This window comes from Aegilops tauschii, chromosome 2 (assembly GCF_002575655.3).
Source record: "Aegilops tauschii subsp. strangulata cultivar AL8/78 chromosome 2, Aet v6.0, whole genome shotgun sequence".
In the NCBI taxonomy this organism is placed as follows: domain Eukaryota; kingdom Viridiplantae; phylum Streptophyta; class Magnoliopsida; order Poales; family Poaceae; genus Aegilops; species Aegilops tauschii.
In genome coordinates, this window is record NC_053036.3 from 575,816,615 (window position 1) to 575,837,202 (window position 20,588).

The window sequence follows — 20,588 nt, forward strand, 5'->3', positions numbered from 1 at the left end:
GACGAGACGTAGCCGGTTGATGAGCATGCATGCGTGTATCAGGCCATGCAACGAGACGTAGAGGAGGCGATACTATTAAAAAAAAGTGACTGACCCCAAATTAGAAGTCAGTCACCTGATCAGTAGCCGTCCCAAGAAAATATAATCTACATGTAACCAAGTCTTAGTCAAGTCACAAAACATATATTTTTTTAATTACACTGATCTTCACTTAAGAATCTCATGAATAAAGCGTCGACACGTCTCAATGGACTGAGAAGTAGAAATTTAGCAGTCTCGTTATATACATAACCAAAATTTGACTAAAATATGAGAGGAGACCGAATATAAATTTATAATCGAACACCCAACCTAGAGCGAGCAAGCATGTCTCTACAGCTCAACAGGTGTAAACGTGAATACATGACTCCCGTTTGATCTGAGAAGCTGAACAAAAATGACCACGACGGAACAAGTTTTTCTACTATAAGCTGTAGAACGCGAACTGGTCAGCGCCGCGGTCGATATGCTTGGCGACGGCGTGGTAGCCCTCCTCCAAGTCCTCTCGCGTCACCACGCACCGGCGGTCGCGCACGGCCCGCATGCCAGCCTCGCGGCACACGGCGTCGATGTCCGCAGCGCTCATCTCCTCGTGCCGGGCCACCAGGTCCTCCAGGTCGACGCCGCCGTCAAGGGGCATCCCCGCCGTGCACGCCTGGAACAGCCGACGTTTCTGCGCCCTCCCCGGCAGCGGGAACTCCACCCTGCGGTCCAGGCGCCCCGGCCGCAGCAGCGCCGGGTCCAGCGCGTCGGCACGGTTTGTCGCCATGATCACCCGCACGTCGGGGCACTGGTCGAAGCCGTCCATCTGCGCGAGCAGCTCCAGCAGCACCCTGTACACCTCGCGGTCGGCGGCTGAGGCGTCGTCGGAGTCGGTCCGGGCAGACGCGATGGCGTCCACCTCGTCGAAGAAGATGATGGCCGGCGCGTTGTCGCGGGCGGCCTGGAACACCTCGCGCACCATCCTGGGCCCCTCGCCCGGGTGCCTGTTCACGAACTCCGAGCCGCTCACGCGGATGAAGGCCGCCGACGTGTGATGCGCGACGGCTTTGGCCAGCATGGTCTTGCCGGTGCCCGGCGGGCCGTGCAGGAGCACGCCCCGCGGCGCCTCCACGCCGGCGCGGGCGAACAGCTCCGGGTGCGTCAGCGGCAGCTCCACGGCCTCGAGGACCTCCCGCTTCTGCTCGTCGCACCCGACCACGTCCGCGTAGGTGACGCTCGGCCTCTCGGTGGCCTTGACGAGGGGCACGGTCCAGCCGGAGTCCGGCGGCAGGACTTGGACGACCGCGAGGTTCGACATGGACAGCGCGACGTTGGCCGATGGCTTGAGGAGCGCGCAGTCCACGTCGCCGAGGACGGGCACGCAGAAGGCGAAGGGCCTGGCGCTGGTGGTGACGACGGCGTGGCCCTCGTCGATAACCTCGACTACGTGGCCGACGATGAGGGCGCCGCTGCACTTGGTCTCATGCTGGTACTCATGCTCTGCCTCCATGAGCCGGAACACGGGCAGCAGGTCCGCGATCTCGACCCGCAGGTCCTCCTCCTCGCACTCAAGCAGGTCGAGCTCCTTCTCCAGGGCCATGAACTGCCTGAACAGGTCCACGTTCTTGCCGACGTCGCCGGTGTCCAAACCGGTGCACAAATCGTCCATCAGTTCCCTGGGGATCGGCAGCCGCGGAGGCAAGGGCAGTCCCGCCGAATCGTCATGGGCAACGCCGCCGGCGCAGAGATGCTGTACGGCGAGGTCCGACAGTGGCGGGTGAAGCACTTTGGCTGACGCGGCCATCGTAGGCGTACAAGTCCTCCTTGATCTTTGCTATACGGTGGAATATTATATACGAACACTATGAACACCCTCCTGATGATACGGAACGATTTATAGACCGTGCGCGCGCGAGTCCGAATTAGTCTTCAGCTCGGAATCCAGTCCGAAGCGACCACGTACAGTTGGATTCCTACTCCGACTGGGTATCCTCTTTCGTTTCCTTGGGGGACAACTTACAAATACGCCCAGGTCCTCGTCAAACCTTCATACCATCCGAGAGTCTCCAGACGTACCAGCGGGAATTTGCCAGCATGGGGAACTTCTACTCTTGCTGGGCAGAGCACTCGGCGGTATGCAGGACGTCGTCGGTGTGCACAACGGAGGCCACCACCGGAGCGCACAAGTTCGTCGTCAAGAACTACTCGCTGCTTGTGGGATCGGGCGCCGACGAGTACGTCAGTTCCAGCACCTTCAGCGTCGGGGGCTACGACTGGAACATCTACTTCTACCCTGACGGTGACCGCCGGGCGCCTGACCACGTGGCGGCCTTCTTGCATCTCCGCGGCGGCGCGGCGGCGGAGACGGGGGTCAAGGTGTGGTACCGCTTAAGCCTGCGGGAGAAAGGCGGCAAGGTGCACCCGGCTGGGCCGTTGCTGATCCAAAAGTTTACATCGGACGGTAATATTGGTTATGGCAATATCCGGTTGGCTCACAAGTCCAAGCTACGAGGAGACCGCTTCACCATCAAGTGTGAGTTGGTCGTCATCAACAAGCCAACAGTGCAGGCGTTGTAGCAATTTTCTTTCTGGCAAACGCTTCATGTTGATGCAGAGATGCAGGTGTAAACACAGTTGTTGCCGACAGAACGAACGATGATTTTATTCATTGTAAACCCGGTTGTAAGCTGTATGAACTACTGCATGTAGCAGTTCATGTGTGTTTAGCTCAATGTTTTTCTATTCTGAAAGTAATAGACAGATTGAGTTTCATGCATGACAGTTGTTTTATTCCAAATTGCCTATTTCCTTGAAAAACTTTAGATCAATTACTCACACTTCCTTCTCACAATGCCTTTCTAGTAATGCCTTCTGGAAAAGCGCCGACGTTATACCTCCATAGCTAGTGTGAGAATGTTGAAGTCTGTATTTTTTTCAGGAAAACTTTCAATCTCCTCATCTTCGATCAGTACAATGAACATTCAAAATAATAAAAATTACATACAGATCCGTAGACCATCTAGCGACGGCTACAATCACTGAAGCGAGCCAAGGTGCGCCGCCGTCATCACCCCTCTCTCGCCAGAGTCAGGAAAACTTGTTGAAATAGACAATCAAGAAGTTGTCATGCTAAGGTTCCATAGGACCAAAGCGCACCAGAACAACAACCGCCATTGATGAAGAGACGTGTAGATGGAAAGGATCCGATATGACGACACACGAATGTAGACAAAACGAAGACCGGATCCGAGTAAATCCACCAAAGACAACCACCGATCGAATCTTGCGAGATCCGCTGGAGATACACTTCCACACGCCCGCCAACGATGCTAGACGCACCATCGAAACTAGTCTGGGCGGGGAGAACCTTATTCCATCTTCGGCGAGTCACCGTCGTTCCACCTTCCTGAGCAGCACACAAAGCCTAACAAAACTAATAAATATATCTAAAATTGAAGCCCTCCCGCTATCAAGGGCTGGGATCCACCGCGCCCCATGACCCTAGAGCCACCGGAGATGAGGCGGACTGGCGGCGACGGCAGCAGGAGGCAGAGGAACCCTAACTTTTTGGAGAAAGAGGCGGTGGCTATGCGTGTGTAAGTCTATATTACAAAGGACTGCATGAAGTTCCTAACCTTTGTAATGCAAACTTGGCCGCCGCTTGATTAATAAATTCTCTTACTCTTTGTAATATAAACTTGGCCGCCGCTTGATTAATGAATTGTCTTGCTCCTCACAAAAGAAAATGAAAATACTAACGCCCACACGTGTGGCAGTTTTGCACTTCATCCACACGCGCTAATCACCGTTGATTTGCAGTGCGCGAATCTTATAGGAATCAGCCGGCATCTCCCGTGCCACGTAGGCATAGTGAGGCATGCGGGTGGTAGAGCGTTCCCCCGAACGTGTGGCACTTGACGCTTTCGCCCGGACGAGTTATCCATTCGCAGCTCCACCGCTTTTCCAACCCATTCCCCTTCCCACCGCCTTCTCTCCTCGTCACTCTCGCCACTCCCCACCGCAATCTCCATCACCGCGCGGGACCTCGCCGACCGCCTCCGCTTCGCCGAGGTTGGTGGGGGAGGCCTGTTCCCGTTGCCGTTTCCAGAGACGACGGCGGCAGGGAGCAGAGGCTGCACCTCGAGGTCTCCAACCGCCTAGTTGGAGAGCTGGTTGGGCGCGCGCAGCGACAGGCCGAGAGTCGACACCTCGCCGTCCGCCTCCACATCGCCGAGGTTGGAGGGGGAGGCTGGGGACCAGCTGGCCGTCGTTGACGACGGGCATATTCGTGGTGCCCTGGCCTGCTGCCCATGGCGACCTCTCATTTGCAGCTCCGCCGATCTGCATCACGCGCCGGATCTGATGGCCATGGAACGACAGCTCGCGCGCCTCCGCCTCTGTCTCTAGGTACTCGTCGGCCTCTGCTCATCTTATGCTCGCCCGCTCTGAAGCAACGCCACCCTCACCCCTTCATCCTTGGATTCTTACTCACCAGTCGGCAATCCTGTTGTTGGTCGCTCGCATCGTCGGCGTGAGGAGCGGGGATCCTGGCTCGCCAGCGTTAGGCGCGGCAGCCTGTCGATGGAGGCCTGCAACACGCCTGGCGCAAGCGTCGTGGTAGCGGGTCGGTGCTCCCGCCTGCGTGTTCGATGCCTTTCATGCTCCAACCAGCCCAAAGACACAGATCTAGTGCAGCCCCACGGCAGCGTATCAGCGGCGGGCTGCTAGGTGAGTGAGTTCCATAACTCCATCCGTCATTTGTTTCCGGCGACTGGCAGAGGCGACGGTTCTGGCTCTGGGGAGAGCGTGGGTAGCGGACTGTTCGTGTTAGCCAATCCTTGGGTGTGTGGTAGAGCAGTAGCATGACATTCTGATAAATCACACTTTCTAGATGTCTAGGTCCTCTCACTCACAAACATGGCAAATTCTATCATATGTGTGTGGCAACTTACATCCACTGAGCCATGGTTACCTTTTATGTCATTTTTGCCATGTTTCATCACAACTATCCTTTTGAAATTACTCCCACAACATTAAAATTGTATGAAAATGGCAACCATGATTAAGCTCAGACGTTGTTCATCAATTTCCATGGCTACAATCGTTAAGCTCAGATGATGTCTATCTCTACTGGTATTTTTTGGCACTTTTATTTATACTGACAATGGCAAATTATTTTCTCACCGACCATGCGAAATTCACAAATGGCCAGACGGCAATATGACCATGCCAAATTCATTTGTAGTTTTTCAGTGCCTCTTTTTTCAGTGAAAACTGAAATGCTATACATTGTGCAATATGCTTTGACATTGCAATTTTATTGGATTTAGCACGGCAAATTACCTTATGGAACATGGCATTTTTATTACATTGACCATGGTGAACTTTATTAGCTTTTCTAATTGCCGTGTGAGTAGTACTGACCATGGCAAATTTGAATCGATTACTTAATTTCGTCTTCAATTAGTACAAACTTCTTTTAGCTATGTTTTCTGTTATGGCAATTGGAAGTAAGTTTTCCTGTTAGCTGTAAACTATTCATGGCAATTCTTTTCTCATGTTCTTGCCATGCTTGTTTTTTCAAAGTTGTCGCGCTATGTGTACATAGCATGCCAATTTCTGCACTTGATCACATAGCAAGTTTAGAAATTGTTCCTGTGACCCATTTTTTCAAAGTTTTCCATGGCAGAAATGTCATGTTTATCTGCCATGGCAAATTTAGGTTTTTTTTAACATGCCCACGACAATCTTTTATGCTTTTGTTTCTTACTTAACCACGGAAAATTTAGTTTGTTGATAATGGTAAATTAGTTTATTGACATGGAAAATTTAGTTTATTGATCACGGCATGTCAAATTTAGTTTATTTGGTCCATGGTCAATTTAGTTTACTAGTCATGGCAATTTTTGTTTTCAAATCATGGCAAATTTTAATTTATGTGATTTTTGCCATGGCAAGTTTTGAAACGAATCTGCCATGGCACTTTTTCTTGTTCATACTTGATTTTCAACTTTTTTTCACACACGACAAATTCATCATTCAAACACACGGCAATTCTTGATACGAATTTGCCATTGCATGTTTTGGTACGAATCTGACGTGGCAAATTTAGTTTACGAATTTCTTCTTCATATTTTTTTGATTTTCAACTTTTTGTGTTTTTTACACAAACGGCAAATTCATCATACCAAAACATGGCAATTCTTGATACAAATCTGCCATGCCAAGTTTTGATGCAATTTTGGTTTATTGATCATGGCAAATTTTAGTTCATTGGTTCATGGCAAATTTAGTTTACAAATCATGGCAAATTCAGTTTATTGATCATGGCAAATTTAGTTTTCAAATCATGGCAATCTAGTTTACATATGAATCTGCCATGGCAATTTTCAATATGAATGTGCCATGGCAATTTTTCTTGTTCGTGACAAATTTAGTGAATTTCGCCGTGGCAAGTTTTGATACGAATCTGCCACGACATTTTTTTCTTGTTCATACTTGATTTTCAATTTTTTTTTTGTGTTTTTTCACACACGGCAAATTCATCATTCAAACACATGACAATTCTTGATACGAATTTTGCCATGGCAAGTTTTTGTACGAATCTGCCGTGGCAATTTTCTTGTTCATTTTTTTGATTTTCAACTTTTTTTTGTTTTTTACACACACGGCAAATTCATCATTCAGGAACACAACAATTTCTTGATACAAATCTGCCATGCCAAGTTTTGCTACAAATTTGGTTTATTGATCATGGCAAATTTTAGTTCGTTGGTTCATGGCAAATTTAGTTTATTGATCATGGCAAATTTAGTTTTCAAATCATGGCAATTTAGTTTACATGATTTTTTCTGGCGTGGCAAGTTTCAATATGAATCTTCCATGCCAATTTTCTTGTTCATGGCCAATTTAGCTTACGTGAATTTCTCGTGGCGAGTTTTGATATGAATCTGTCATGGCATTTTTCTTGTTCATACTTGATTTTCAAATTTTTATTTTTTTTCACACATGGCAAATTCATCATACAAACACACGGCAATTCTTGATACGAATTTGCCATGTCAAGTTTCTTGTTTCATACTTGAATCTCCTATTTTTATGTTTTTCACACATGATAAATTCATCTTACAAAACATGGCAATTCTTTGATACCAATCTGCCATGGCAAATCTCTTTTTGTTCATACTTGATTTTTTAACCTTTTGTGTTTTTTCTCACGCACGGCAAAAAATCTCCTTGAAAACACTGCAATTTTAATTGCCATTGTATTTTTATCTTTTTGTTGTCCTATCAATTTTTTGTGTTTTTTTCACATGAATTTTTCAACTATTTGTGTTTTTTTTCACATGGCAATGTTGATTTTTTGTCATGGCAGATTTGCCATATTTCATTTGAGGGGATTAAATATGTGTTTATATACCAATAGTTTGGTCAAACTTGAATGGCAATTTTTCTGCTTTTTTCAGTAGCTGAGCAAAATCTGGGCTTTTTTTTGTCACAAAGAAAACCAAAATCTGGGCCTTTTCATTTAATTCGTTGTCAGTGGGCCTTTTGTTCCTTTTTTTCACATGGAAAAGGGCCTGGTGTGATCGAGGCGTGTGGGGCTGTGGGTTCACCTTGATGAACGAATTCGTGTAGGGAATCAATCCCCTCGTACTGAACGAGTCATGTGGTAGGGTGCTCCTCCTGCCACACGTGTGGGCAGTTCTAATATCCGCCCACACAGGACCGTGTGGGCTGCCTGCTGGATATGCCACACAGGGCCGTGTGGGCGGGTGTCCATTGTACCACACGTGTGGCAGTTATCGGCGTCTAATGAAAAAGTCAAAAAAATTGTATGATTACCTTTGATTCATAGGATACAACTAGTTTGTTGTTTTCCGGATTTGGGAGGCTCTTTTTCCTCATCCCTTATCTGTTCAAGTTGCAGCCGACAACCATGGGTTCCTCCTCTGGCGGCGCCTTTAAAATTTAAAGCTGATAGGGTGTTATGGCATCCTCAATGCTGACCCTCAAATCCTTCGCGTCTTTTGTGATAATCCGGATATGTTTTGTCACTCAATATTATTAGTTCGTGGACACGTTTGGACGTCCGAATTCCAACAAAGTGATAGCAAACCTGTGGGCTTTAGGGAGTCCGGACATCCGCCTAGCCAACCGAAGGCCACCATGTATACATGCACTCCACCCCTCTCTCCTTAACCACGACATGCACATGTTCAAGATTGGCATCACACAACTTGCCCTTATCTATTCCGCACAAAACATACGTGAGTAATTACTCATCTTGTCAAGAGATACTTTAGCGAGTGCAGCTATTTGGCTCCCGAACTCATCTGCTCCTGCAGTGAAAAGTAAATTCAGAAACAATACTAGAAAAATTAAAAAAATCCAAAACTTTTTACATGGAAGATGCTCAAGGTGTGTGAGGTCTGCTCCAAATTTCAGCTCTTTTTGACATCTAAGTAGCTCTCGGCAAAAAGACAAATTTGGGTTTGTGAAACAGTTTACTGTGCATCTACTGTTCTGATTCAATTTGTCTTCCTCATATGTCAAATGATCTGAAATTTGGAGCGGACCTAACGCACCAAATCATCTTTCATGCAAAAAAATAATAATTTTTTTGGATTTTGTAATTGTTTTTTTTTCTTAACCGGTTGCAGATGAGCATGGGCTCAGAAATGAATATTCACTCTACAATTCTTATCGCTACAAAGATTATACAATCTGGGATAGGTAAGCAAACATCCCCGATCCAGAGATCTTACCAAAACCTGGTTCTCTCACCATTGAAGAACTTTTTCCTACAAAACTTTAAAAGGACATCTTTTACTTTCATTAATCCAAACCAGAAGTGGGAGTGCACAGGTTTCAATTTACACCGAGATAAAGTAACATTACTAAGGTATTTAATCCTAATTAATTCCTACCATAAACCCTCCTCGTTTTCGAGCTTCCACGGTAATCTACCCCCTCTTTAAGGAAATATAAAAGCGTTTAGATCACTAAAGTACTGATCTAAACGCTCTTATATTTCTTTACGGAGGGAGTACTAAGCAGATAAGTCTAACACCCCTGCTTTCTAGGTTGACAAATCTCCTGCCAATTAACTACTCCCTCCGTTCCTAAATATTTATCTTTTTAGAGATTTCAAATGGACTACCACATACGGATGTATATAGACATATTTTAGAGTGTAGATTCACTCATTTTGCTCCGTATATAGTCACTTGTTGAAATCTCTAGAAAGACAAATATTTAGGAACAGAGGGAGTAGATGGTACTTCTTAATATTCTCATCTTCCTGCCAAATCATTATTTTCTCATTCTCTTCCCAGGACCAATGGGCAGATCATACATATATAAAATGTATAAACGCACATTACTAACACAAGATCTACTCCCTCCGTCACATAATATAAGACGTTTTTGTTTTTGCAAGCTAAAACAGCTTGCAGAAACATCTTATATTGTGGGACGGAGGGACTAAGTAATAATAATCTATCGCCAGAACACATCAGTTTCCCTTTCCCAGTTCCAGCTTTGTTCTCTACTTTTTCCTCTGAATCTTTCCAATCACTATTTCTTAACTTTCTACACAAGTAAATATAGATATATACTCCAAAACTCTATCCTTAGCTTTACCCGACCAAAGGAGCAATGAGACCATATTCTACAACTCTATTAATAAGTACCGAGAAGACATCCACTACAGTGTTAAACAATATGGGGAACAGAGGGTCCCCTTGCCTCAAACCTTTTCTAGTGGGAAAATAGGTATGAATATTCTCACTGACCATAATAGCCACCTTACCATCATTAACAGTACTCATAAGTCATAACCCACTTTACAAATTTAATTGGGAACCCTTTCATAACCATCACCTTTTCTAAAAATCCTAGTTAATTTTGTCCTATCTTAAAATCAAGCTTGAAATTAACAGCACTTCTTTTCTTAACTCTAATCTCATGAATTATCTCACGCAACAATAGCACACCATCTAAAATAAACATATTTCTCACAAAAGCCGTCTGCGCAGGGGATATAATCTTATCAGCTACAACAACGGCTCTGCTTTGACCACAGTAAAAGTCGTAAAAGGAACATTTAGCAAACATATAGGCCTATATCTTTGGATCATCATTCCCTTTAGGCAACAAAGTAATAATGCCATAGTTAAGTCTTCCTACATCCAACTTTCCATTAAAAAAAATCATGAAACAGAGGCATCAAATCATCACAACTCAAGTCCCAGAAATGCTGGAAAAAGTCTGGGAAACCCATCAGGACCTGGGGATTTATTATGTTTCATCTGGAAAACATCATGTTTTACTTCCTCAACTGTAAAAGGTTTGATCAGCAACTGCTTATCTATATCATCAAGCACACATTGTGAAGGAACATCTAAAGAGACATTAATAACACTAGCCTCTGGACCAAAGAGCTCTCTAGGGTATTTAATGGCATACTTAAGTAGTATGTTATCATCCCCTACAATCAAACCCTCCTCTTGTTGTAGAGATAATAAAATCTTATGTTTCTTCCGTTTTCTACCACTAGCTTTAGCCATAAAATATTTAGTAAGAGAATTTCCCTGGAGCAGGTCAGTGTCATTTGACCTCTGATACCACTTCACCAGCTCCTCCTTTCTAATATGTTGTTACTGCACATCTAGAATTTTTCTAGTGTTATACTTGTCTACAGATAAAGCATAATTTCACTCTCTTTGTCTATATCATCGATAGCAGTTTCCAAAATTTTCTTCTGTTTTCTATAAAAACTTTCATAGTTAATGTTCCATTCTTTCAACTTTTTTGTCACTACTCTAGCTCTATTCTGCCACTTATCTAACTTAGTTGTATCAAAATGAAATGCATTCCAAACTTTGCTGGCCACCTCACTTAGATGCTCTCTAAGAAACCAGCATAACTCAAACTTAAAAGGCTTTACAATTTTAGGGATATTTAATGCCAAATTAACAACTAAAGGCAAATGATCAGAGATAAGTTCAAGGCAAGATTTTAGGAAACATTTGCTCCTACCCATTTACCATTATAATCTTGTCCAATTTGTTAAATAAAGCAGAGCTATGGTTATTACACCAAGTAAAACAACCACCTGCAATCTCCACCCCTTTACACTCACAATGCTCAATAATAGTACTAAAAGATTAGACCATTTATTTAATCTCCTAGCCCGACTGCTATCACTAATTTTCCTAATCAAATTAATGTCTCATCCAACTAACAGAGGGAGCTCATTACAATAAAAAAATATGCACTAGCTCAACCAAACAGGCTTCCTTGTCTCTTCCATGAGCAGCCCCATACACAGTAGCTAAATTCCATTTGTTATTAGAGCTTTTCTCTCAAACTATCATTCTAGCATGAAAATCACCTGATTCAGCTTCCATTACTTCAAAGCAACCACTATCCACTCCTAACATAATACCACCACTCAGTTCTACTGATGGAACACATACCCAGGAAAAATTCTTTCTACCACTAATATTATTTAACCAATCAGCACCATAACTAGTCTTCTTTGTTTCCTGCACACCTACAAATAAAATATTATGTTCTACAATAGTTTCTTTAAGAAACTTTACTTTATTAGCCTCCCCCATACCTCTAGCTACATTAAAACTATTTTTCTTAGAGCCACTACAAAGCAAATCTTTACTGCTCTTACCAGGACTAGCCTCAAATAGATTGCATCTAGGTTCTTCTAGTTTCTTTAAAACTTCTACAGGTTGCTTAATTTCCTTCTCATTTCCACCGAATTTAACACCCACAGTAGCAGCTAAACTTAATACTTTTTCATGTGCAGCATTTAAAACTGTAGGAAATATTAAGGAAGTAGACTCACCAATTGGAAATTCCAAATTCTTCACTTTAGCCCTGTCCATTGCTTTCTCCATTACATGCTTATTTGTGACATTCCTGCTAGTCCTCCTCCTATTCTCATCCACTATATTATCCTTTTCCTTGCTGACATTTCTCAACACAGCTCCAGGCTCCACTTTTTTTGCTTGTAAGGACTGGTCTCTATTTGAATTTTCCTCCCCAAAATCACCTCCAACCAGTTGCTAACCTATAGCCTCCTGCTCCTCATCAAGTCCTCTGTTTACCTCTGCAATCACTTGTGTACTAAGCCCCAGTCCTCTTGCAAAGCTGTCAGGATCATCCTGCATATCCTGAGAGAGCCCCTGGTTATTAGCACTAGAGACACTTCTTCCTCAGTATCTGAGCATTCCACACCATCCAACATTCTGGTATCTTTTGCAGATTGTTTATTTATTTCCTCGACTTCAGTTACCTGCTGCTGTCCCAGCATATTTTTTGTTTTGCAACATTTTTTGTCCACCTTTCTTCCACAGTGAATACAAAACAGGACAGTTTTACACTCTTTCACTGCATCTACGTGCCTGGGTTGAGCACAGCGAAAACATCCAGCCTTCTGCCCCTCTTCATTACCAGTACCCCCTGATGCTTGTGGTTCATACATAACCTATCACTTAACTAGTGCATCCTCAGTTACTGCCTCATTGTACTGACCACAGCTAGCAACAGAAATCTAAAATATCACTAATAAATATGTTGAAATGGTTACAGTAGACACAAGGACGGCTAGAAAAATGCACGGGTTTAGTAGATTCATAAATGTTTAAACTATCCATGAAACAGGAAAGAAAAAAAAAATGTTAACAGAGGGAATGATACATCGCCATGTTGCTTTGAGGCTGCTGTCCAACAAGTTGTGCCACTCGGTCAGGGATTGATAATACGATTACAATTTCACATTAAATGGTAAATCGATCCACTCATTCAGAATTTTTAACAAACAATTAGAACTGACAACCGACTAATAATAAACTAATTTGGGAGAACTTCCAAACACCTACCGCACCAAATCACCGACAACATGTTCAATCAGTGTAATACACATACACAAACCAGACAAACAAGACAATGTACCTTCCTACTCCAACCTTGAGGTGGAGATAACCCTGGCGCCATCTCTATCAAGCTGCGCGATGGTGGCGGTGGCTTTCAGCTTCCCCACTGAAAGGAAGGCGTCAACCATCCTCCGGGCGACCTCCTCCCCCTTCTCCTCTCCCTCAATGACAGCCACAGCGGTCGGGCCCGCTCCACTGATGGTGCATCCCAGCGCTCCGGCTTCCAGGGCAGCGGCCTTCACCGCGGCCATGCCGGGAATCAGCGGGGCCCTGGTGGGCTCGACGATGAAGTCAGACGACATTGCCGAACCGATGAGGGCGGCGTCACCCTGCAGGACGGCAGCGACGAGCGCAGCAGCCTGGCTCGAATTGCGGGTGTGGTGGCTGAGGGCGACGTTCTTGGGCAGGGCGGCGCGCATCTTGCTGGTGGGCGCCTCGAACTCAGGGGTGACGAGGACGAAGCAGAGGCGGAGTGCGGGAGGGCAGGGGAGCTGGACGAGGCGGAAAGGCTCATAGCTCCGCACGAGGACGAAGCCCCCGAGGATGGCCGGGGAGATATTGTCGGCGTGGAAGCCGCTGACGGCCTTCTCGGACTCGAGCCCCGCGAGCACGAGGCCGTCGCGGGGGAGCAGCGAGCCGAAGAGCGCGTCCACGGCCTTGGCGGCGGCGGCTGCGGAGGCGGCCGAGGAGCCAAGCCCCGAGCCGAGCGGCAGGCCCTTGGCGAGGCTGAGCGAGACGCCGTGCGAGCGGACGCCGAGGGCGCGGAGCGCGGCGACGGCGGCGATGCCCGCGCAGTTGCGGAGAGGGTCGCGGGAGAGGCGTTCGGCCAGGCGCGGGTGGGACGGGGAGGTGATGCCCGAGATGGCGACCGTGCCGGCGGGCAGCGTGGGGTCGAGCGTGGCGGTCACGGTGTCGCCGAGGGAGAGCGAGGCGTCGGCGACGGCGCAGCCCAGGAAATCGAAGCCCGGGCCCAGGTTTGCCACCGTGGCCGGAGCGAACGCCGTGACGGACCTGAAGGCCGGGGGCGGGTCGGCCGATGCCGCCGCGGCGGAGACTCTGAGCTTCCTCGAGGCGCGAAAGGAGAGCAGCGGTGCCTTGCGGGTGGAGGGGAAGGAGGACGGCGCGGTGGCCGGAGACGCCGCCGCCGCCATTGCGGGGGGTGGCCGGTGCGCGCGTGGGAGGGTGGGGTTTGGGGAAAAGATTTGGGCTTGGGCTTTGCCTTTGGGAACAACCAGAAGTCTGAAGAGTTACTGGCAGCCGCGGCCCGCCACCACCGCGGCTCCAAGAACAATCTCCACCACGCACCGGCGATGGCGATGGCCGCCCTGCTCGTCCTCCTCCTCCTCCTGGCCGGGGGCTCCGCGGCCGCGTCGCCGCCGCCGCCGCCGTGCAGCCGGTCGTGCGCGACGCTCAACTGCGACTGTAAGCCTCCTCTTCCTCCCCTGATCCGGTCAATCGAGCGTGACGATTTCTTTCTGATCTGAGCATGCTCTGACCATGGCTGGGATGGGATGGGTGGCAGCGGTGGGGATCCGGTACGGAAAGTTCTGCGGCGTGGGGTGGAGCGGGTGCGAGGGCGAGGAGCCCTGCGACGACCTCGACGCCTGCTGCCGCGACCACGACCACTGCGTCGACAAGAAAGGTACATCATCCCCTTTCTAGCTTCAGAAAGAAACAATGGCGTCTGGATTGGTCAGCCCAGCCCGCCATGAACAACCATACGCTGCAATGTATTGTTTGGGCATGTGAATTCGAATGGCACTGACAATTGATAAGATGAGCATTGGCTAGACAGTTTCAGAATTCAGACTTTCAGTTGCTGTTTGCTCTGCCCTGCTCTGTCATTTAGTATTGGCAATGCAGCGGCAATTTGGTTCACAATTGCCTCTATGAACTGATGTTTTTGCTCATCTGTCGCTCAGTGATAAATTGTGTGTGGTTAATTTACTAGATAAACTACACAGCTTTGTAGTATGCACACCAGAATGCATCGGGGCAACCGGACAACTTACATGTCTGGTTAACCGTTTCCTGTCAGTATACAGCTATGCTCTGCACCAATTCCCTTGTAAATTCCACATGTTATGTACAGTAAGTCGTGCAGCCGCATGGATTGGGCGATATGTGTTGGCGGTTTGGGTTCAAGGGAGGTGTTCAACATTGCATCAGGTTGACATGGTTCACAGTTTTTTACCTCCAAACGACAGATGACAGGCGGTTTGGATTCAAAGGGGTGTTCAACATTGCATCAGGTTGACATGGGTCACAGTTTTTTACCTCCAAACGACATATGGCACCCGCCAGATCGATTAATGACATCTCCACAATCCTATAGTTATACTGCATTGGGACAAGTCACAGTTTTTGGTCAATAATTTTATATTATAATCCGTATTTGTCAATTGCGGCTGTGTCTTCACAGCTTTGTAGTTCCCTGTTAAATTTCATGTGTCATTGAGTATTGTACAGCTAAAGAGTCGCATGGGTGTTTGTGTACAAGGGGGGCAATTGTTGAACAAATTGCATCGAGGACTTCATATGGGTGGAACCTCTTTTTACCTTCAAATGACAGATGACACCCGCCAGATCAATCAGTGCATTCCCCGCATTCCTATAATTATATTGCTTTGTTTATCTTACACCATGAGTAACCAGTTTCGCTGGGACATGTATGCATGCATGAAACACAACGGATATATGATGCTTGTGATGCGAAAGAAAGTTTGCGCTCGAGCTGTTTATCTGAAGATCTGTACTCTGAATCCTCAATCTCATGGTTCTTTTTCTTTGCATAAATGTAAATTGATCAGGCCTGATGAGTATCAAATGCCATGAGAAGTTCAAAAACTGCATGAGGAAAGTGAAGAAGGCTGGCAAGGTCGGCTTCTCCAAGAAATGCCCGTATGAATTGGCTATGGCGACGATGACTCAGGGTATGGACATGGCGATCATGCTCAGCCAGTTGGGCAGCCAGAAGTTAGAACTGTAGCTTTGGCCTTGGAGAGGTACTTGGCGCATTGCTTCGTTGATTGAATATTGACTTCCTTTGATGATTATACTGTAATTTTACTTCAATTGGTAAAATCACATTGTTTTGGGCAGCCATAGAGATAATTTTAGGTTGTGGTGCTGCTTGCAGCATATAGTATCAGATCTTCTGCCTGGGCATTTTTGTAAACAGAGTTGCAATATAATTGAATCGAAATCTCATCATTCTCCAATTTGAGAATATCTCTTTCTTCATGGTATCCGCCTAATTGTGGTCTGCTTCGATTATTGTTTTTCTAGTTATATCTCTGCTCCTTGGGCCATTGAAATATTGGAGGAATGTGTTGATAGCACAGATACAAGAATTGCTAAAATAGCCAAGTTGGAGATACAATGATAAATTTATATCGAGGAGGTGTTCATAAATCATACATTTATTATTAGTCCCCTCATTTGGAACAGACAGATAATTATTGCACCAAAAAAATAGATAAAAGAGGTGCTAGTACTCTGAATTAAAACGCACGCATATGATGCCACCTAGAAATATACTGCATTCTAGAGGATAGAGTCTATGTAGGTGTCAAGACGTTTGGATTTGTGCTTGATCATTCGAAGCCTGGATCCTTCTAGCACCACTTCCATGCCGGTGAACAGGACCATCGTGTCGACGCAATCGGTGCGATTGTCCCATCCTTCTGTTTCCATGACGTCCTTGAGGTACACCATGCTGCGGTACTGCTGATGCCATCCCAGTGGTGGGTCGATGTCGAACCACGCGTGCCGCAGCGTCGAGGCCGATCTGTCCATCCTCGTAGCGAGACTGCAACCAAGTGATTTCACCATCGTCGCTCTCAAAAGCTTGATGTTCAAGATACTATTAGCTGCTCCAAGATCTTTCATCTAAAAGTTATTACATCTCCTATGTAAGTCCTGCAAGATGATACATTGCACCACAAGGGTCAATATATTGAATATATCGGCAAGTCACACTAGCATAATGTAGGTTTTGATTACCAGAAAAAACAATTATATGTTGATGCTACTTTTGCGACAATCCTCGCTCCTGGTGCTATCCTTGATCGATGCATGGTGATGCCCTCTTCGGCCTTCTTCATGGATATGCGCCCTCGTTCGATAGCTATCGTCCAACGCTCTGCCTTGCCCTTGTCAGCGACAATGCTCGTATGGTCAGTCATTCATGCCTGTGGGTCTGGCCTATTGCTTCTCCTTTGGCAGCTTGGGCACCTTGAATGTGGGTTCTTTGGGAACCACTCTACAGCGGCACCCGTTGAGCTTGGGTGAAAGGGTTGTGGCCCTTTGAGGCGACGGAGGCAGATCGTGTGCTGCTCATGTTTGGCCCTCCAAATGCAGTCGGTGCATGATGCTCACAGTGGTGCCTTCATCCCGAGACCTTAGTTTGTTAGTTGGCGTTGGTGCAACATTGGTCGCCGGCAATGGTGCTATGTACTGTGGCTCACTGTTGTTGTTGCCTTTGAGTTGTCATCCTTAGCACTTTGTATTCTTGCTTTCCGTTTTGTGTTTTATTTCCTCTGTATTGTGATGCCCTTTTAATCCTAACTGGTAGATTTTTTTAATTTTCTTTTTAAAATGTCGTCCCACTTTGTTAGGATTCAGGGATGTTCATGGGTATAAGATTTTGGTCGTGAGGAATCCCCAACCACAAATGGCGGCCTGCTCCTAGATTACAAGAGCACTTAGCTAGATTATGAGCTTAAAAACTAAACCAATTGATCGCTTTGTTAATCTAAAGTCAGGCTAGGTTTGAGTTTTTCTTGGGCTTGGCTGGCGCCTTTTTTCTCTTAAAAAACTCTTGTAATTGCAAATGGTCGTTTATTTTGGTGGAACATTTGTAAATTGTAATGCTATCTCTTCGGATTAAATAGACTGTTCTGTATCCGCCACGGTCTCCCGTTCCAATAAACTTCACAGCTACGTTAAGTTCCACCAGCTAAAAAGGAAAAAAACAAAACAACCTGGGAAGCAAAAGAGTTCTGTTACGCACACGCGATATCAACGCACGAGCCGCCGTGGTGGAAGTCAAAAAAGAAGAAGAAGAAAGAAGCGCAGAGCTATGGCCATGGATCATGACTTCCCCAGGGACGTGATGGCGGAGATCCTGCTGCGTCTCCCGCCGAGCTCCAGGCGCCGGGCACGCCTAGTCTGCCGGCTCTGGCGCGACGTGGTAAACGAGCGCACCACGGAGGCGCAGAGCCGTCCCAAGCTCCTCCTCTGGAGGGCCGACAAGGCCATCGCCTATGTCTCCAGCGACCTGTCGTCGCCGTCGCCGACAGGGAGCTGCACCGAGCTGTGGAGGTACTCCGAGCCTGGGCCCCCCCTCTACGCTCTGCAGCTGGTCGGCACTTGCAACGGGCTGCTCTGCCTGTGCGACAACACCAAGGGTGTGGGCGGCACCATCACCCTGCTCAACCCAGCCACCGGCGAGGAGCTTCCAGTCCGGCCGCTCCCGTGCGCAGAATCGTTCATCATCGGGACCCATCGCTCGATCGGGTGGGGCTACGCGTACCACCCGACCACGGGGCAGTACAAGGTCGTGCACGTCCCGTCCAGCCACGACCGGGTCTGTGAGTTCAACGCCGTTCATGTGCTCACGCTGGGGGAGCCCACGTGGCGGGAGGTGCCGGTCGACCCTGGCGACGTGATTACCAGGCTTGCCGCTGGTATCGTAAGCGTCGATGGCATGACATACTGGGTTAGGGTCACCGGTGGTGGCGCGGCAAAGATCATGTCATTTGACCTCAACGACGAGCGTGTCGTCTCCACCACCATACCGTTGCCAGTCCGACGTGATCACTACCGCCTGGCGGAGGTGCATGGAAGGCTGGGATTTATCGCCGGGCCTAATGTATGGGTTCTGGAGGAAGGACAACGGTGGAGCCACCGGTACAACTTTAAGCAAGATATCCCACGACGGCACTTTGTGTAGGGCAAGTACTCCCTCTGTCCCATAATATAAGAACGTTTTTGACACTACACTAGTATCAAAAACGTTCTTATATTATGGGACGGAGAGAGTACGTCCTAACATATGAACGACTCTTGTATTATAAGCACATGTCGTCTTTAGGCCGGACACCAACGAGCAATGAGGCGGTGCGTGTTGGCCATTGGGATAAGGGGACACTCATTGCAAACATGGCGACGTGTGAAGATAGCTCCCACAGAAGTTATGAGGCGTTCGCCTATGTGGAGACCACGGAGCCGCTCGGTGTTTACGAAACAAATTAAGCAATTTATTGCTTAATTTTTGTGTTAGTTTCATTGCTCGTTGAGTTCATCTCCATGGACTGATGTTTTCCTTTATATGAAATAACGAACTATATGTGTCTCAGCAAATAAGACAGCCTAGAGACAATGATGAAAAAGGGTCATGGCCGTGAAATTTTGGGATGCCACTGCATTACTCCTCTGTGCTATACTATTTCTGCTTTTGTTTTCTTCTTTTTTCTGGGTATCCCACGTGGTGTTTGTGATTTGTCTGTTAAGTTGTTTTTGTATTTGAAACAAACTTGGCTGCCAAAGTAAATTTCGCACAGCCCCACCCCACGCTTCTGGCCCAAATAGCTACAAGGTCTGATATACAGATCATAAGTTCACGAATAATCCTACACCTACCAAGACTAACGTAAAAACTAACGTAAGTTCCCATCAAACAATTCTCTCCCCTCTTGAATTTAAGTGGGGTGGGGCCCTCCTTCCGCTTAACCCCAATCATAACTATTGATCATAACTTTTCATCTGGCTAATTACGTAAAAGTTACGCTAACCCCTTCTTAGGTGTAGCATTACCCTAAGTTCACAACGCGTTGTGAAAAGGAAAAGAAATGACACGACCCAAAATCCATGGAAGAACTGGATGTCGGAAGTGCATGTAATTAAGAAGAAGAACAATAATAATTCTATGCTAAATAAAAAAATTTAGCCATGGTCCAATTCAAAAACAGAAAACCTACATTTGCCATGCGAACATGGCAACAATTATATAAAAATTTCCGCCATTTGGGACGCAAAAAAGTCCTAATTTTTTTGCCATGCGAATGTACAAATGTGTACCAATGTTTCAAAAAAAAATCCCTAAAAAGTGGGAATATGGGTGGCGGCGACGGGAAGGGCTGGTCGCTCGGGAGGGAGAGAGGGCAGCTGAAATTTTTACTTAGCGCAGCCGAGGTCGAGTATATTTACGAGTGCTGGTGGAAATTTTTGGCCGGAGGAGGACAAACTTTACTCCGCTCACGGTTTGCGAGTTCGGTTAGGTCCGGTTAGCCACGTATTTCCCTCTACTAACCGATTATAGGGGGTTGGTTAGAGTTGCTATAAGGGCCTTCGAGTTGTTCACACGAAATTGTACAATACTGCAATCAGACCTATAACGTTTCCGAAAAAAGAAGTCGGTAAAAAAGCATACGCGCGTGTCTAGCTGGTCCGGCGACGTGAGTTTAAAAGGGAAGCAGTGCTGGGTTGTGTGCGTGCCCTTTTTCTTTTCTTTTTTTACATGGATACGATAGTGTGTGCTTGTACACGTGTCACCGGCATGTACGTAGTACGAGTTATCTTGGACGATGCTCCTACTCCGACTTG

General features: G+C 46.8%; 5 protein-coding genes across 5 annotated transcripts; 3 read left to right on the top strand and 2 right to left on the bottom strand.

The window, feature by feature from the left end:
* Positions 1 to 463: 463 nt before the first annotated feature.
* On the bottom strand, positions 464 to 1,825 carry LOC109745419 (26S proteasome regulatory subunit 6B homolog). Its single transcript, XM_020304537.1, has one exon. The coding sequence runs from the start codon at positions 1,823 to 1,825 to the stop codon at positions 464 to 466; it is 1,362 nt and encodes a 453-aa protein (XP_020160126.1).
* A 290-nt stretch (positions 1,826 to 2,115) lies between these two features.
* On the top strand, positions 2,116 to 2,598 carry LOC109745418 (BTB/POZ and MATH domain-containing protein 4-like). The gene has a single exon (XM_020304535.1). It carries the CDS (start codon positions 2,116 to 2,118, stop codon positions 2,596 to 2,598), a length of 483 nt encoding a protein of 160 aa, XP_020160124.1.
* A 10,201-nt stretch (positions 2,599 to 12,799) lies between these two features.
* On the bottom strand, positions 12,800 to 14,131 carry LOC109745431 (homoserine kinase-like). The gene has a single exon (XM_020304549.3). The coding sequence runs from the start codon at positions 14,129 to 14,131 to the stop codon at positions 13,004 to 13,006; it is 1,128 nt and encodes a 375-aa protein (XP_020160138.1). The 3' UTR covers positions 12,800 to 13,003.
* Positions 14,132 to 14,193: 62 nt separating this feature from the next.
* On the top strand, positions 14,194 to 16,223 carry LOC109745432 (probable phospholipase A2 homolog 1). The gene is made up of 3 exons (XM_020304551.2): positions 14,194 to 14,402; positions 14,503 to 14,622; positions 15,791 to 16,223. The coding sequence occupies exons 1-3, from the start codon at positions 14,291 to 14,293 to the stop codon at positions 15,967 to 15,969; spliced, it is 411 nt and encodes a 136-aa protein (XP_020160140.1). The 5' UTR covers positions 14,194 to 14,290; the 3' UTR covers positions 15,970 to 16,223.
* A 1,840-nt stretch (positions 16,224 to 18,063) lies between these two features.
* Positions 18,064 to 18,936, top strand: LOC109745417 (F-box protein At3g07870-like). The gene has a single exon (XM_020304534.1). It carries the CDS (start codon positions 18,064 to 18,066, stop codon positions 18,934 to 18,936), a length of 873 nt encoding a protein of 290 aa, XP_020160123.1.
* Positions 18,937 to 20,588: the final 1,652 nt, after the last annotated feature.